This window comes from Strongylocentrotus purpuratus, unplaced genomic scaffold (assembly GCF_000002235.5).
Source record: "Strongylocentrotus purpuratus isolate Spur 01 unplaced genomic scaffold, Spur_5.0 spur5_contig_859, whole genome shotgun sequence".
Taxonomy (NCBI): Eukaryota; Metazoa; Echinodermata; class Echinoidea; order Camarodonta; family Strongylocentrotidae; genus Strongylocentrotus; species Strongylocentrotus purpuratus.
Window position 1 is genome coordinate 238060 of NW_022145567.1, and position 18889 is coordinate 256948.

General features: G+C 36.9%; 1 protein-coding gene and 1 long non-coding RNA gene across 2 annotated transcripts; both read right to left on the reverse strand.

Annotated features, from left to right (window-relative positions):
* Positions 1-32: 32 nt before the first annotated feature.
* On the reverse strand, positions 33-16514 carry LOC105446380 (ankyrin-1-like). Its single transcript, XM_030998345.1, has 5 exons — positions 16398-16514; positions 11766-11840; positions 9890-10228; positions 4149-4246; positions 33-2346 (listed from the first exon to the last, which is right to left on the reverse strand). The coding sequence occupies exons 1-5, from the start codon at positions 16512-16514 to the stop codon at positions 33-35; spliced, it is 2943 nt and encodes a 980-aa protein (XP_030854205.1).
* Positions 16514-18686, reverse strand: LOC105440977. The gene is made up of 3 exons (XR_971873.2): positions 18622-18686; positions 18031-18131; positions 16514-16583 (listed from the first exon to the last, which is right to left on the reverse strand). It is a non-coding gene; the product is annotated as an uncharacterized LOC105440977 (long non-coding RNA).
* Positions 18687-18889: the final 203 nt, after the last annotated feature.

Here is an 18889-nt window from a genome sequence, read left to right on the forward strand (position 1 = left end):
TTGATATGAAGAATTTGACGATGTCTAAATGACTAGATAAAAAATTGTGCTGCGACATAAAGTGGGGTCATACCATCATATCTGTTCTGCTTCGCTCCTTCAGTCATGAGATATTTAACGGCTTCTAGATGGCCACATTGAACAGCAGCATTGAATGGAGTGCAACCCTTTGCTTCTGCCTTGTTCACATCAGATCCTTGCTGAATGAGATATTTCATGACTTCAGTGTTACCGTGGATAGCTGCACCATGGAGAGGAATCCGTCCTGTTTCATTTTCCTCGTTTACATCAGCTCCTTTGGAAAGGAAGAATTCGATGATGTTTAAATGACCATATCGTGCTGCTGCATAGAGTGGGTTCATGCCAGCATATTTGTTCTGCTTCGCTCCTTCAGTCATGAGATATTTGGCGGCTTCTAGATGACCCTTTTGAACAGCAGCATTGAATGGTGTCCAACCCTTGGCATTTGCCTTGTTAACATCAGATCCTTGCTGAATGAGATATTTCATGACTTCAGTGTTACCGTGGATAGCTGCACCATGGAGAGGAATCCGTCCTGTTTCATTTTCCTCGTTTACATCAGCTCCTTTGGAAAGGAAGAATTCGATGATGTTTAAATGACCATATCGTGCTGCTGCATAGAGTGGGTTCATGCCAGCATATTTGTTCTGCTTCGCTCCTTCAGTCATGAGATATTTGGCGGCTTCTAGATGACCCTTTTGAACAGCAGCATTGAATGGTGTCCAACCCTTGGCATTTGCCTTGTTAACATCAGATCCTTGCTGAATGAGATATTCCATATCTTCTAAGTGGCCTCCAGAAGCTGCACCGTGGAGAGGATTCATCCCGTTGTCATTTTCTGCGTTCACATCAGCGCCATTTGATATGAAGAATTTTACGATGTCTAAATGACTAGATTGTGCTGCGGCATAAAGTGGGGTCATACCATCATATCTGTTCTGCTTCGCTCCTTCAGTCATGAGATATTTAACGGCTTCTAGATGGCCACATTGAACAGCAGCATTGAATGGAGTGCAACCCTTTGCTTTTGCCTTGTTCACATCAGATCCTTGCTGAATGAGATATTCCATGACTTCTAAGTGGCCTCCAGAAGCTGCACCATGGAGAGGAATCATCCCTTCGCCATCTTCTTCGTTCACATCAGCGCCATTTGATATGAATAATTTGACGATGTCTAAATGATTAGATTGTGCTGCGGCATAAAGTGGGGTCATACCATGATATCTGTTCTGCTTCGCTCCTTCTGTTATGAGATATTTGACAGCTTCAAGATGGCCGAAATGAACAGCAGCATTGAATGGAGTCCAACCACCGGCATCTGCCTTGTTCACATCAGATCCTTGCTGAATGAGATATTCCATGACTTCTAAGTGGCCTCCAGAAGCTGCACCATGGAGAGGAATCATCCCTTCGTCATCTTCTTCGTTCACATCAGCTCTTTTGGAAATGAAGAATTTTACGAGGTCTATATGACCAAATCCTGCTGCAGAATCGAGTGGGGACATACCAGCATATCTGTTCTGCTCCGCCCCTTCAGTCATAAGGTATTGGACAGTTTTTATATGGCCCTCATGAACAGCGGCATTGAATGATGTCCATCCAGTGTTATCTTCTTGGTTCAAATCAGATCCTTCTGCAACCAACCTCTCTAAGATGTCAAGATAACCTTTTGCAGCTGCTATATGAAGAGGAGTATGACCCAAGTCACATTCGATATTCACGTCCGCTCCTTGAAGGATGAGGAAGTCAACGGTGTGTGTATATCCTTCTTGAGCCGCTGCATGAAGAGGACAGAGTCCACCCTTACTTGGTTTATCTGGGTTTGCTCCCTGTGAAATCAGATCCTGAACATCTTCGAGATGACCTTCTAAAGCTGCATTGTAGAGCGGTGTGTATCCTTCCTCATCCATCTCGTCTATGTCAGGGTTGAATGGTAGCTCTAATTTGAACGCATTTGCATCGCTTGGAGACATTTCACCCAGTAGTGTGTTATACATTGCATCCCAATCATCATTCGTATGACTATCAGTCTCTAAGATTTCCCTGATTTCTGCTGGCTGCAGAGGAGATGTGCATTCTTCCAGTGGAATACACGATTCATCAGCGAATGTGTCGGTATCAAGGGACACAGGAGCACCGCGTGATTGCCCTGTCTTTCCGTCCTCTATATCTGCATCAGATTGTAGTGTTGTAGTGGTAATAGACAGAAAACTTTCCCCTTCGTCAGTATGCTCTCTCTGTGGTGTATTGTGTTCAGTGTTCAGAACACTGGATTGTGATGATATTTTTGGAAGTGGGTTGAGTGGAATGCCGGTTCCCTTGGCCCTACAAGAAAAGACATGTTTCTACCCTTGTAATCTTAATAATACTATAGGATTAAGCATTTTTAACTTGTACAAAGCATGATGTAATTCCATTTTATTTTGTTCGGATTCCATTGCAAAAGAAAGAGACTGACATGTCATCAACAAATTTCGAACCCAATTTATGAAATTTTAAGCAATAGCAATGGAATGATTTGCGATATTTTATATAGGCAATACAATTGCATGATGTCATTTAAGAATGGGTCTAATTTTCAGAATAGGGGAAGATTCTCTGGACGGCCATGCATTATGGCTCAAGGCATGTGCACACAGAGGATTTCGTCATGTTGGGAACCGGGGTAAAATGCAATAAATTATTGAAAGTTTATTGCATTTTCTGTTTTTTTTTTAATTTATGGAAAATGCCCCCTACCCTATCCCCCGCTGCGTACAGTCATGGTTCAGTGACAAAGCAATGGCCTCGTAACTGTGAGGCCCCAGGATCAAAACCGTGTCGATGTGCTATATATATTAGTGCCCTTTTGAGGGGCATTAATCCTCATTACTGTCATTTATGACTTAAGGGCGTAGGTCCCCTAGTTGATAAGCATAGTAGCATACACATGCTTTAGCAGTCACGCAAAACACACATTGTCAAATTATGATTCAATAAAACCTGAGAATGTATACTATCATCTAGATCTATTATTTTAAAATTATTTTTAAAATAATTCCATGAATTGGGGTAAAACAAAAATATTCCAACTTTATGAACGACAGTGTAACTGGGATTATAAAATCCCTACCGCATATTAACTCTTCATTAATCTGCCTGATTAGATCATTGTTTAAGTACTAGTGGCTATTTCGTTTCAAATGAAACGGAAAGCAAGCAAAAACGTTATACCGATATTGATTTGTAAATGATATTGTGATAGTTTTAAACAAAATATGATATCAAACTGGTCACATGGAGGCGAATTCATTCTCATCATTAGCATTAATAGTCAAAAGCTATAAGAAACAAAGAAAATTACAAAAACACTGTTCGTCACAAAGGCGAATTCATGGGCGTTATGAGTTCAATTTTTTTTTTAAAGATAAGAGGTTGTGTAAACATGCATTAAACTGAGAGGAATAATACAATACAAAATGGAGTCTCATGAAGAATTGAGTGCATCATACCAAGTTTTATCTAAAAGGAGAGAATTACAAACAAAAGGAGTGAAAAAGGGAATGGTACTAAAACTAGAAATCGACCGTTGTATTAAAAATGAACTTCATGTGGGATATGACACGTTGCAATAATTATCTAAGTACGATGAATGATTAAAGATAATGGTTGAAAATAAAATGTTTTCAATGCTGATGTCCATGGAGATGAGATAAAATGTCTAAGCAGAAATATTTTTATTATTGGTTCTATTTTATGTTCATACTATAGTAGCTATTCTTTTCGACATCCCCCTTTCTTTCTCTCTGTCTATCTTTTTCTCTATTTCTCTCTAATTTTTTTATTTCTGTTTCTCATTCTTTTTGTTTTGCCGGGCCCTCTTCTTTCATTCTCTATCGTTTTCATAGTTGTCATCGTTTTCATGTAAATAAATTCTCCATATTTTTGGAATGAGCAAAGACAGTACATTAAGTTGTTACTCATGCAGAAAGCGATGTTATTAAAACACCTATATTTTCAATTTAATCACTTTGTACTAGCAATATGTTTTAAGCTAGTGTAATTACCGAATATGATTTTTAAAAATATGTCACAAACCAGGCCTACGCTTTGTTTGATGATGATTGATAAAAAAAAAAAAAACTTACGGTTCCTGATCCTGAAGTCCTACGTCACCATCAGCGTATTGAGGAAGACTCTTCCCATTTCCAGTCTCTTGTATAACCTCACAGGATTCCGCAGTGAGCTGGACAAAAGTAAACACAAACAGAATTCATCACAAATATTATGTCTTAATTTCACAGGGGTTTGTGTCTCCAATAAATAATTGTTTAGACCTATCAGAGAATTAGGATGGAACCATTATTAGGAACAATTTAATATTTCTTGTTAACTTATTCTCATGTTGTTTTCCCTTTAAACAGTCCCCACCTGACATTTCCACTTTAATACAACAACATGACTGAACTGAGCGTAAACTCTTCAATTATAATTGAATGCTTTGGGAGGAAGCAGATATATATAGCCCTTGACAAATCTCAACCCAAGAACAAAAATGATAGCTGAATTTGTTTCACTCTAAAGTACATAATCATTAAAATGCCCTACTAACTCAAATTGAAGGTATTCTATCGTGTTGGTGAAATGTGAGGCACATATTTCCAATAAATAAAGACCAACAAAGCAAAGAGATGAATACCGTTTTTGTATCATGAATTTAGAACGAAAACGATGGCTAATGTTGTTTCCACTCTAAAGTACATAATCATTAGAGTGCCCTTAAAAAAATGAAGGTAGTCTATCAGAGTCTTGATAAAATTGGAGGCATTTATTTCGAATAGTTAAGTACAACACGATCTTACACTAGCTGGAGTGCAAAGGAAAATGATACGTGAGATGTTGATTAGGCAGTTGAAGTTCATGGGTAATATTATACGTAAAGAAGGCCTAGAGAATCTTGCTTTGAAAGGGAAAATTATGGGAAGAAGGAGTAGGGGAAGAAGGAGGATACTTTGGATGGACAGTCTGCAGAAATTGTTGGAAGAGAGAGGAGTGAAAGAACTGGGAGTGGTACTAATACAAAAGGCTAGGAGCCGAGGGTTGTGGAACAGCATGATCGCCAAAGTCAAACGATATGGTACTTAGAGAGAGAGAAAGAGAGAGAGAAGTACAACAAAGCGAGGACATGAATACCGTTTTGGTATCATGAATTGAAATAGAATTCTGGAACATCTATTAACATAGAGCATAGAGATCAATATACAAATTATGCATGGATTTTAAGGAACACATTACTCAGAAAAATATCTCATCTTAACGAAACGTAGTGAAATAAACTCACTGCATACATACAGTACAGACAATATGAGTAATCAAATTTGGGCCGAAAAAAAATATTGTATAAATTACCGTCGAGTCAATTCCCCTCCCCCACCCCCTCAACCAAGGTTTGGATACCACACCGAGAGTCATGGACTAATTTATTCAGCACTACGGCAGTGGCTCAACAAGTAGACGCAATAATCATTGAAAAAGAATGAAATAACCACCGATTCTTCCATTTATGTGTGCAAATGCAGCAGAATGGGGTTATCTGACCAATTTGTTGCACAATAACTAGGCCTATAATAAGAAATTTTCCTTCGGGACCGTTGTGATAGCATTTTTTGGTCAATAGGTTATGCCTAGGTCCGATTTTTTTGTTGTTGCCCTGTTTGTCCGTTGGCCCTTGGCTGATCGAAAGGGCTGCCCGGCTGCTTTTGATATTTGGGAACACGACCGAAAAGTTCACCATATAAAACCAAATTCGACGTCGAGCATTTTTTACTCGTTTGAGCGTAATCGGCACACATTGACCGACATTCCACCTATATTTATACAATGTAAAGCGGGTTATCGCCTGATTAAAACAAAATAAATATTTGTCGTCGGGCCGTCTGTCGATCCCCGCCGGGAACCCAACGGGCCCTGCCCGGTGCCTGGCCGAAACCTGTTGTCTGGTGGCCCAGCCCGGCTCCCGCCTCTTGTCCGGGATCTATAGAGGAGATTCGGCTTTGCCATCTCATTTTACATATCTTTCAAGTCCAAGAGAGGAGAAGTCGAGGAGAAGAGAAGAGAACTGGCACACGTACCTCCGCAATGCTTGAGAGTTGCCGTTTTCCAAAGTGGGGAGGGGGGGGGAACGAAAAGGCCTCTTTCTGGGGGGGGGGGGAAGGGCCACTTTCATGTTTAAACATTGATATACAATATACAGAGTTGGTCAGAAAAAATGTCCTACTTTTAAAATATTGTATTGTTTGAAGTATGAATATTTAATCATGGGTTGCATGATATGTCTTGATATAGTTATCCTCCCAAGTACATTTAGGTAACATTTTCATTTGAATCTCTGCATGCATGACTGAACATCAGACAATCTTTACAAGACTGCCAAATCTCACTTGCGCCAAGTTACTAGGTGAGGAATAAAAAAAAAGTGAACAAAGAGAGTCAGACAGACACACACATACACATACACACACTCACGCACACACACACACATACACACACACACGCATGCAAACGCATGCACACACACTCACAAACACGCACACAACATACACGGTGACAATTGTTTCATAATTTCCCCTTTTCTGGTTAAGCATTGATTTTTATCAAGATCGCTGAATGTTTAGGTGTCATAACCCTGACAATCTTTCCCTTTAGTACACATTCACTACCACCATCATCATCATCATCATCAATGTCATCATCTTAATCTTCATCATCATCATCATTATCATCATCAGATCATCATCATCATCATCATGAAGCACAACATCCGCCAATACGCACCAAGAGGACAGCGGCCACTCAACTTTTCGTACGAGAAGAATAATTCCCGACAAAAAGTAAAAGTTTGGGTGGGCCTTGTCGGGAATGTAACGCCCTTTTGCGTTCGTATGCCCTTGCGTGTGCGGGTTTGTGCGTCTGCGTGTCTCTATGTGTGCGTGCGTGCGTATGTAAAAACCCTATTTTATTCCTCACCCAGCAACTTGGCGCAAGTGAGATCTGCGTAAGCATTTTCGGGCATTGACAAAGGAGCAGTTTCCCTCTCTTTGTTTGGATGGTGTGCTCTGAAAGAGTATGTCTAAAATAAAAACATCCCCAATATGATCAGCAAAGTTGAAAAGCAGACGATTTTGGTGATATGAAATGTATTATTACTGATTCGCACACTTCTGCGCACACCCATGACCTTTTAAAACAGTTAGAAGGCCATGATCTTTATAAGCCCTGTGCTTTGCAACTCTGGAATATTATGAGGAAATAGGGGGAAACGGGATTTTAAATCACAACCCAAAAATCCAAAAATAATCTCTATCCGGTAATATCAACATGTTTTTCAAAATAAAATACATGTACAGTTCACGGAACAACAATATCCGATTATAAGCCAGAACTGCACATCGATTTTCCATGATTTAGGCGAGTAATTATCTTCTGCGCATGTACATTACCTTGTGTAAAATCACTATCTTGATTCTGTCCCGGCTTTTTGGCGGCGACCATTATGAGATCAAAAAGAAGAAACATGTACGGAATGTTATTGTGATGACATTGATGGAGACAATCACAATGAATTCGTTAAGAAAACGATGAATGTCCATCTGTAATAGGTCCATGATAAAACATGTCAAATACACCCTTCGTCAAATGTTATTAAGACATAATATTCGGTGTCTGTTAATAAATGCAGTTGTAACACCTACTGGTGTTAGGAACGGGTGAATTACAATTCCTTTCGATTCTATTGAATGTTTCTTGGCAAAATAAGCCAAGATATAGGTTAGAAGACCAATGCGGTCATAGTTATATGCATATGAAAATATATTGTCATGATTAGGTGATTGAGAACATTTTAACAAGGTTGTTTAGTAATTTGCGACCGCTCGTGAAAATATTCAAGGTTTCAAGTTTTTTTTTATTTGTCCACATAATATAACATAATGAAATGAATATGTAATATAATATTATACGATTTCAATGAGATAATATTAAACAAAAGATACGACAAATAACTATACATTTATTCAAATAAATCATTTAAGATTGGCACAGTGGTGAACAAATAGTGGGGGAGTCTATTAAGAAAAGCATTGCTTGCATTTAATAGAATTATTATTTTTGTTTTCGAGAATAACACAATTTTCATCTCAAAATTCATTTCCCAAATAGTCCTGTATTTGATTTGCACATTTAAAAGAAAGGGCATTTAGTGTAGATCATGGAATAATGTTGGTTAGAATATAGTTACAAAATGTGTCGAAAACCCATGTAAAACGAAGGCTAAGGCCTATTATTTATGATTATGGCTCGGTTGATAATCGGCCGAGCTTTAGCAGACGATAATCATTGACAATGGGGGGATGAATGGAGGTATCGACCGATCTACGCGTGCGGCGTTGCTTACGCAATTTGTATTGTGAGTGTATTGAAAAGGAAAGACGTGAAACTTCAGCAAAATAAGACGTCAATTTCCCTCAAATATAACAGACCTTATTGTTTGTATTGATATGAACTAAACTTATATATTTTAGAAAGGAAAAAGTCAGATCTTTCATTTTTATCATCACATCACTCATCACATGAGTTTTTGTAATATTGATCTTTAGGTTTGACATTTCTTCAAAATCACCCAATATTTTCAGTGAGCTCTGTAAATTTTCTTTTGTACCGTTAAGTGTCAAAATGGTGTCATCTGCGTATTGTAGTAGTTTACTATTTTCCCCCTGTAGATGCAAGCCAATTAAATCATTGGAATGTCTAATCAAAATTCCTAATATTTCACTAACAAGTAAAAACAGGTATGGAGATAATGGGTCTCCTTGACGACACCCTTGTCCTATAGTAAATCTTTCTGTGCAAAAACCATTTACTGTGACACAAGAAGAAGCATTTTGATAAAACAGATTAATCCATTTTTTCAGCGATGGCCCAAATTGAAAAAAGTCAAGGACATTGATTAGAAACTTGTGAGATATACAATCGAAGGCCTTTTCAAAATCAATTATTAACAACATGCCTGGAATGTCATTAAGTTCGGTATATAATAATATATCATAAAGTAAACGAATATTTTCTCCGATAAAACGGCCTTTCAAAAATCCTTTTTGATTCTCATGTATCAAGTGGGGCAATACTTGCTTTAATCGATTAGCTATGCACCCAGATGCTATTTTGTATATAACATTTAATAATAATAATAATAATAGTTAGCTCTTATATAGCGCATTTAATTACCGAAGGTAATACCAATGCGCTTTACAAATGTAGAAGACAATAGAAATAAAGACATATATAGAAATAATTACATATAATTATAATCAAAACTTACAAGTAGGCATACGTTATACATTAGACAAATCGAAAATAGCTTCTATTAAAGGTGATACATGTAATATTTGAAAATGATTATAATTATACAACAATATAAATATGATTACAAAGATGGTATGTGCTGCACCAACCCTTTGGAACCAGTACAAAATTAAAAGGAAATGTTAAACAAATATGTCTTGAGCTCTTTCTGAAACATGTCTTTGTCTGATTGAGCACGTAGAGTGCTAGGAAGAGAGTTCCAAAGGGTTGGTGCAGCACATTCAAATGACCTGTCACCGAAAGTTTTGGTTCGGCTTCTATTTATTACTAGCAGATTTTGCGAGGCAGATCTGAGTGATCTGGTTGGTAGATATTGGGCTATCAACTCGGATAGGTAAGTAGGAGCAAGGCCATGGATTGCTTTAAATGTGAGCAGGATAACTTTGTAGTGGATGCGTGCGGGAATAGGTAACCAATGGAGCTCCTTTAAGATGGGAGTGATGTGATTGTATTTACTTGACATAGATACAAGACGGGCGGCAGAGTTCTGAATTCGTTGGAGTTTGGAAATGTCTTTGTCCGGAACGCCGAAGAGAAGACTGTTACAGTTGTCCAGCAGTGATGTGACAAACGCATGGATCAGTATTTCTGTTGTCTTCTGGTTAAGGAGATGGCGAATACCACCAATTCTTCTTAAGGCGAACGAAGCTCTGCGACACACCAAATTTATGTGGCGACGAAGAGATAGATGTTTGTCGATGACTACCCCTAGGTCCCGGACAGCTTCAGCGGGCTTGATTTCTCCAAAGCAGAAAGGTGGCAGTTCCTGGTTGCTCTTCATGTGAGATGATACATGTAATACTTCCGTCTTGTTGTCATTTAAGAAGATTTAAGAAGATTTAAAAGTGAAATAGGACGCCAATTCTTTAATAAATGTCGAGGCTTGTTTCCTTTAGGGATTAAAGTGATAATACCTAATTTTTGTGATTGCGACAATTCTCCTGTAAAATAAGCAAAGTTCAAAGATCTGATCATGAACGTTTTAAGATATTGCCAAAAGAAACGAAAAAATTCAACGGTGAAGCCATCTTGCCCAGGGGATTTATTATTTTTCATACTTTTTAGCATTAAACAAACCTCACTTTCACTCAAAGGACCTTCTAATTATTTGGACAATTCTGGAGTTAACTTAGGAATATCTGGGTAGTTTAATAATGTGTCTATATCTACCTCTTCAGTGTCTTTCGCCTTATATAAGTTTGAATAAAATTTAAAAATTTCGTTAGATATACCATCTTGTCCACTAATAACATCTCTATTTTCTGTTGACAATTGCCGTATTTCTTTATTTACTTTATTCTGTTTTTCCAAGTTTAAAAAATATTTTGATGACCTTTCTCCTAGCTCCATCCATTTGATTCTAGATCTCATGATACATATTTTGTTGATGGTGAAAATATGTATCAAATGATAGAGCATAGGAATAATACTACTATGTCGCTTTATTTGGTTAAATTGTAAATACAAGTTTTAGTACAAAAACACTACATAGGGTGCTTCCGTGATAAATGAAAGGCAGTCACTTTGTGTTAGAATGATTAAGAATTTAAACTTTTCTAAATGTTTTACCTTTTGATGGATTTACTGGACTTTCATTAGTCTTTTCTTTAAAAGTTATTCAGTTACTTAAGCGACTTTAACATTTCAGTGTATTTTCTCTATAGATAGTGGCTCATTAGCTACGTCCGGCTCGTCAGACGATTTGATACGACGGCAAAAGTATTTAACAAAGAAAACAGTTTTGGTGCTAATACAAATGGATACAAATACACCCTTACAGACCATTTAATTTGTAATCATAAAAGGCACCAGAACAAATCACACAAGACCGGCAATGTCGGTCTCTCAGAACTTCCGATAATTGTTAAAAGGTTCAATAGACCGACGGCCTACGGTCCGAAATACCACCGGATTTCGTTTACTACCTTCTATTATGTATTTCTTTGATTTATCGCTTGCATCAGCTGTCGGTCTAGAGGGCCGACTATCTTGTAGACTTTTTTGTCCTTTTCTGTATTTTCTCATACATTTCTATGTTTTTCGGTCTTGTGGGCACTCTGTCTAGAGAAACTAGTTAGTAGTCGATCTACAGAGACGACACTTTGTTCCTTGAAAGGAAACTAGTAGTTTTGCTAATTAATATTTAATTCAACAATTATGAGGCAAATGTGAGGGGGTGTTATTCGTCGTGAACGTGTGTGAACATCAAGAATGAGAACGTCAAGTCTAAAAACCTCGTAATTATTAATGAAATATGAAAGATAAGTAGATATAATTTCATTTTCTGTTGACTTTAATGAGTAAATCTTCTAAACTGCCTAAGCATTGAAAAGCATTGTGTTTACCTTGACTCCATCTGTTACTGTTGATCCTGAACCCATCTCTTCGCCATCTGTGTTCACCCCCATGGTGGGATCACCCTGTAGCAAATGAAATGTAAAGATATCCATCAGAAAGTGACATCATATGTTCTGTTTGCCTTGGAGCCCTGGTCAGTTCTGTTTAGTATAAGATTATACTTCTTATATTTTCCTTTAATTTCATTCAAATCAATTCAATTTTGATTTATTTTTCCATTACAAACATGATAATTTACATAATGAATACATTCAAAATATACATTGGAAGGACGTCTTCTTAGCAAAGCATATTAGGATGGACCCTGTTAAAATAAATGCAAATAAATGAACACCAATGAAATATGAATAAAATAAAGCAACAGGCAATGGTAATAGAAGCAAAGACATACACTTATTCATTCGAATACCTATACCACAACCATATTGACACAACAAGACTCATCAGCATACATAACATTAAATACCATGCACGCAAAAGTAAGTTTTACTGAAGCAGAAAAGGGATAGACACGCGGAGTTTGAGAGACAGAGAAATAATCAATTTCATGTATTAATTATACATACAATCAGAACTATACAAATAAAAAAAAAACGAAACGAAGTTAGTTGATATTATCTATTCTCTGTTTACAACTGCACGCCCCAATCATATCGAAGCAAGTCCAGCACTTTCGTCTACAGCGACTACATTTGAGATGAAGTCTTTATATATTTTTACGATATTCAAATTTCTAATTACACGTCACTAGGTTCAATACTGCCTGCCCATGTATATTCAACTTTCATAGTACTTACGTCTTTTAGAACACGAAGGTATAAAAGTGCCCTCAGTCTGGCATTAACCTAGCAGTAGACACGCCATAAGCCTAGTCCAGAAAAGATGTCAAAAACTTGGCTGTAAATAGCACACCAAACCAACTGCCGGGAGTTGTCGCAAAATAATGGCGTGTACTTTTAGAATGGTGGTTACGAACGTTTTGATAACGCTTTTATCTGTCACGTGATGTATATCGCGTCAATTTCGGTCCCTAGAAGTTATGATATCACGAGGTTTCGAAGGCCTGCTTTGACCTTTGTCTTATGATGAGTTTATTCAGTGGTTAATCATTTTCCATAATTTGTATTTGTATTTTATAGATTGTGTCAGAGGTTACTATGATAACCAATCAGAGTATATGAACTTATCTTGAATGTATCATATCAAATATTTGACGAATTTGTTTAAATGTTTACATTTCGTTTTGCCCTCGTCACGTAGCCCACGTAATTACCCCATTCTTCATGTTCGTAGACTAGCAAACAATATTCCACTCAAATGTTCCCTTCTTAACACACCATGGACAGTAATGTGTAATACTTGATTATAAGGAACATTACCGTACAAGCTTTTAAGGCGGTCCTCCAGGCTAGAAGGAGCGAATTCTCACTACTAACTAACAATTTAGCGAGCAAGAAATTAAATGAATAAAAGAATGAATAAATAATATTAAAATGATACTTTGTATGGTCCTGACACCGACAGAACATTATTTTTTTTGTCCCGAAATTTGACAAATTTGGTCGATCGGTATTTCGTTCCTTTTGGGGGGGGGGGGGGTAAGGTTACCTCTTTTGGTCACCCATTAGCACAATTTAAAAAAAAACATGAGGGAGGGGGGTTCTTCAAAACACACAAACCAAAACAATTTGAGGAGGGAGGGGTTCAACCTTCCCCTTTATTAATAATACTTTATCAAGCTGTGCCATGTTTCATTGTATATTTTTTGTAATTACTTATACTAAATTGCAAATAACATTGCAAATTAATTTCAATATGTTTTGCATGAGAAATAAAATCATTTGAATCTTGAATCTTGAATGTATTCAATTTGAGAAGAAGAAAGAAAATGCAGTTTTCCATACTGGTGACCCTGTCCTCAAAAGAGGTAGAATTTATGTTATCAAACAGTATTATATTGTATTTAATTTTATTTCAATTGATTTTATTTCACTTTATTTTATTCTATTTTATTGGTGCGTGAGAACAGAACAGCAGCACCATCTAAAGGAAAAGGACATGATAATGTGGTTAATCCGATGCGTCTAAATCTAAATGAGTCCATAGTAGGATGCGAACGTTAATGTTCTATGCTCAGCATTGCGTCTGTAAAATGGCGCCTGGCTGGAATATTTCCCAGGGAATGGAGAATATAAACGCGGAATATTATTTTTATGATTCGTTTGAATTTCATGGTTGGAGTATCTTAAGCTTCGATAAATATTTTGGCATAAGCGTAACTCACTGGAAGTAAAATGGGACAAAACCATTAGCATTGTAATTTAAAAATAGTTTTTTTTCTTTTAGTCTGTTCATCATTCATGTACTTTGATATGCCTATATTTACCTTGGGGAGGAATATTTGCACATTACCTTGATGAGTGCACACGAACACTTAAATACATATTGATATCAATCAATTCAATTATGTGAACTCTGTCATTTAATCAAGATATATGGAGCTTATTAAAATCATTACGTGGGACTCAAACTTGACTAGACTGGAATCTCTCTTTACCCTTAAACTTAAAAAACTGTTAGCCTGTCAACCAATCCAAAACTTGTCTAAACACATATTTATTCAAAAATGCTTTTGATGATTCACTTACTCTGTTCACATTGATGTAGAATTCATATGTATTGTAATTTGTAGGTTTATTCTTAATGTTTTTTTTTGTTTAATATGTAATTGTTTATCATTGTTTTTTGTTTGTTATAGCGCTTAATGACTTCGGTAATACGCGCTTAATAAGCGACGTTTATTATTAGTAGTAGTATTATTATTCCTCCCTTCCACACTCATTTCCATTTTTTTTCTGTGTCCTATCTGTCTTTCTGCCTGGTTTTCTTCCCTCTCTATATAATTCCAGCTATTCTCTCTCTCTCTCTCTCTCTCCCCTCTCTCTCTCTTTCTGCCTTTTCTCTCTCTTGCCTTCCTCCCTTCCCCGTTCATTTTCACTTTGTTTTTCTGTCTTTATGTCTTCTTTTCTTCCCTCTCTATATTTTCAGCTACTCTCTCTCTCTCTCTCTGTCTCTCTCTTTCTGCCTTCTTTCTCTCTCTTCGCCTTCCTCAGTTCCCCACTCATTTTCAATCTGTTTTTCTGTTTCTTATCTGTCTCTATACCTACTCGTATTACCTCACTATATCTTTCCATTTTACCATCCACCTCTCTCTCTCTTATCTGTCCAAACCATTTAGTAAGAACTGAAAAGCAACAGGGCCTAAATGCTCAAGAATTTCTTGTTAGTGAACGCATTTGTTGGTGATAAAGATTAGACCACGTAAACATTTCCCTACCTAATGCCTGTTGACACGAACTTTATCAGATACGAGATGATTTATGACATCTAATAAACTCGTTCAAAGTACTGTTTATCAATAAGATAGAACTATTAAGAGGGTCAAAGTGATTCCATAGAATACTCTTTAAAAAACAAAACAATCGAAGCATATAAGACTATGTGAATGGTTTATCGAAACGATACTCATGCTGGGTCTAGCACGTCTTCACCACGTCTTTACAATTACAGAATGATCCCTGATGATAAAACGGCTACAAGTTCCCGCGATGAAACGAAAGTAATATCATTTATTATCATGAATATCATACATGGAAGCATACACCATGAACATGACGGAAAATGAAAGCGGACAAAATATACAGTTCCTCAGGTAGACAAAGGAACATCCCTTCACTGCTATTATGTAAAAAGGTGAACATGCATGTGACACCTGTGCTACACATTTTTACGTAATAGAAGTGAAGGGATGTTCCTTTGTCTACCTGAGGAACTGTATATTTTGTCCGCTTTCTTTGTCAGTCATATTCATAGTGATATTGAATACCTATATGTATCATCTCCTGAGAACCAACGCCCTGAAAACTGATTATTCTAAAATCAATTTTATTTCAATACCCCCCCCCCCCTCTTTCCTGCCCTAAATCGTATTAAACAGTCTGAACCAATATCGAATTTATTTTAAACAATGAGCTTTTCATAAATGTTGTCATGCTTAACTTTTATTTTAATTTCATGACTTACCATACCATTAACATAATTATAAATGCCAATGACCAAAAGAGAGCACTAATGGTTTCAGCTCTTTAAAATTTAAACAAAAAAATATCTTATACACTTTACTTGACTAATACATCAACATAATCGATTTATATATGTAAAGACATGGATGGTTGGCCATATTATGAACCTCGACAGCTGTGAGCACTCAGCCATAGATCTTGACCTCGTCAACCAAGCCATAGAAATACCCTGGACCTGCTTGACCAATAGTCACCGGTGTATTGCGTGTAAGGATAGGGCCAGTGTAACAGTTCTGGTTGTTTGCTGTCTGCTGCCGACCATTGAGGTAGTAGAGCAAGGTAGACCCGTCATAGGTCATGGTCACGTGGTTCCAGGTGTTCCGCAAAGCGATAAGATGTATGTAGTCTCAGGTAGTACCCGTAGCGGTTGTAATGACACCAACATCTGACCGCTGTTCTCCCTGCCCATTCTTATTTCCCAGCTCCCTGTAGTATCATACCCATTATTGACGATGCATTGTTAGGTGCCCCACTCACCAGTTTGAACCATACACTGACACTGAACTCCGTGCCCCAGGCGAAGTTGGCAAACGACTGGACGCTCATTTTAAACGCACCGTTAAAGGACGCGGCCTGACCGCATTGGTCAAACATCGCCGGTCGTGGTTCCGTCGCGGTTGTTAGCGGAGCTGTCAGTAACGTCTCCCTCAAACGGGTAGTAAGCTGGAAGAAAAGCAGGATGAAAATACCAAGGCATCACAGCAGGACAAAGATTTTGTTCCGACAAGCAACTAACAGACAAAACATTCTTATTTTCAAATTTTGGGATCAGGCTGAAAGCTAGTTTCAAAATTGTCGATTTTGCTAGAGAACATCCCAACAAGCTAAAGAAATAGGCTTGGAAATTGCTCTCAAAGCGGCTTTGATATTCTGACTCTCTGACATTTAATTAGTTCTCCGGTGGCTACGGCTCAATGGACTAGTCTTCGGGTAAGGGTTACGCTTTGGTTTTAGTTGAGGTTAAACATTTTAGTTAGGTGTTGGATTTGTTTAATCCTTCAAAGTGCATGGTTATTGCTCTTATTCTCATCTATGACATTTATAGTGCCCTTTTAGAACCTAAAATTGCTATGAAGGTAATTTTAGACCCCAATATGTGTGAAATTTAGCCAATACGATCATACCAATTCAGCTCCACTTAAAAAAAAACACGGTGACCGTTAATTAATTATTTAATTTAAAATAACAATTCATTGAGGATAATTGTTGATAATATAAGCAAAAAGCCAACATCGTCATTGGCTGAATAACGACGTAAAAGGCGTTATTTCATTTTTTCAACGGTTTCCAACGGTTTTTTCAAATTTTCCAAAATATCTAATATTTGTGGTGGTACACAAGTATTAGAAATCGTTATATTTCAGCCGTCTGTGAACCGATTTCGGTCAAACAAAGATGATATTGTTATTTAAATATTATGTTCTTTCAAATTTGACACTCAGTTTTTCATTATCTCACAAAAAAAAAAAAAAATTGTGTAGCGCCCTCTGCAACAGAACACACCTATCCCTTTAACTACTAAACACAATATGCGGACAGAAAATAACAGAACACATCTTTAGTACGTAGGATAACAGGTTATGCTCCCTTAGGTTACTGCTTCCTTAGCATCCTGAATATACTGATTACTATTTTATTCCTATTTTTTTTTGAGGGGGGGGGGGGTATAATGACGTATGGAAGTATTATACAATTTTTTTAAATTCATGGTTATTTCATTATTATATTATTCTACCTCATGTAAAAATAAATAATGTTGATTACATATACATGTACATGTATGCAGAGATCGCTGTATCGCGAGAGGAAGGAAGGAATGGAATGGAAGGGCGAGGGAGTGTTGAACTAATATCAAAAACGAATGAAGACAAATTATTAAAGCCCTCAAATTTTAAAATGTACCAAATATCGTCAATCTCGATTTTTCAAATATGACGACTGAGGTTCTTTTCTTGCAAATCCCTCGAGCGTTTTAAGGGACGATCCTGTGAGCAGAGTTTGGGCCCTCTATGGTGAACTGTGAATTGTGACCCAGGCCTACCTCAGTGATGATGTCATCCTTTTGAAAAAAAGGAAGGAAAAAAAGAGGGGCGGAATGTTGTCAACTCACCAATCAAGCAATCATGAGGGCAGGAAGAACACGCCATCACCGGTGATATCATAAACATGGTCGTCGCTAGGAGGACTGTCAAAGTATTCATTATCGGCGAACTAAAGAATATAGATTAGAAACATTGTCTGACTATGGTTATTGTTTAACAGTACACAATTTTAGCTGCATGTTCAGAGTGGGTTGCTCTCAATATAATCTAAATTATGAAAGTACAACACATATTGTGAACATTTATTGCCAGTTTAATGATAAAAGTGACCATTTATTTAAAGTATTTAGGATAATTTTGAGGCAGCAGATGTCCTTACTTGCAAAATCTAAGTTTTACGAACACTATGATTTTCGCTGTTTAACCAAAAAATCTTTATATGGTGAAAAGTTTTATTCGATAGAAAATTCAAAGCAATGAATTTCAATATCGTTAAGAGCAAAAAGACTCAAAAGTGTTCAATTATATGAGCTACTATTATTGATATTTATCATTTCGATGTTATTTGTTCACGAAATGTATGGTGTAGCCTAATGAAAACAATCAAATAACAATTTTCTTGGAAAACAATGATAAACAACGAAACCAAGTTTTCTTACCCCATACTGTAAAATAAATGAGAAGTGGCTCTTGCTCGAGATGACTGTAACTGACAAGTGTTATCTTGAGAAAGATTAAAGTGATAAACCCATTCCAAAAAAAAAGTAGACTTTCCAAAAAAGTCTAAAAAAATGGACCGTTTCATGCAATTTCAGATGGTCTAAAATAATACTTTTTCACTCAAATAGAACCAAATTTCTTGGGTTACAGAAAATAATGGTCCTTACCTTTGTCGTTATAGAATATTGTTCTTGCAAGTATCCATCA

What these genes read in the sequence shown, in the direction of transcription:
- LOC105446380 (XM_030998345.1), bottom strand. Translation starts at nt 16,514, where the DNA reads ATGTTTGACCAATGCGGTCAGGCCGCGTCCTTTAACGGTGCGTTTAAA. An exon ending in CAGTAACAGATGGAGTCAAG is followed by an intron (nt 10,229 to 11,765) that starts GTAAACACAATG and finishes AATGACAACAAG; the next exon opens with ACGGAAGTATTACATGTATC. An exon ending in GGACTTCAGGATCAGGAACC is followed by an intron (nt 2,347 to 4,148) that starts GTAAGTTTTTTT and finishes CTTTTCTTGTAG; the next exon opens with GGCCAAGGGAACCGGCATTC.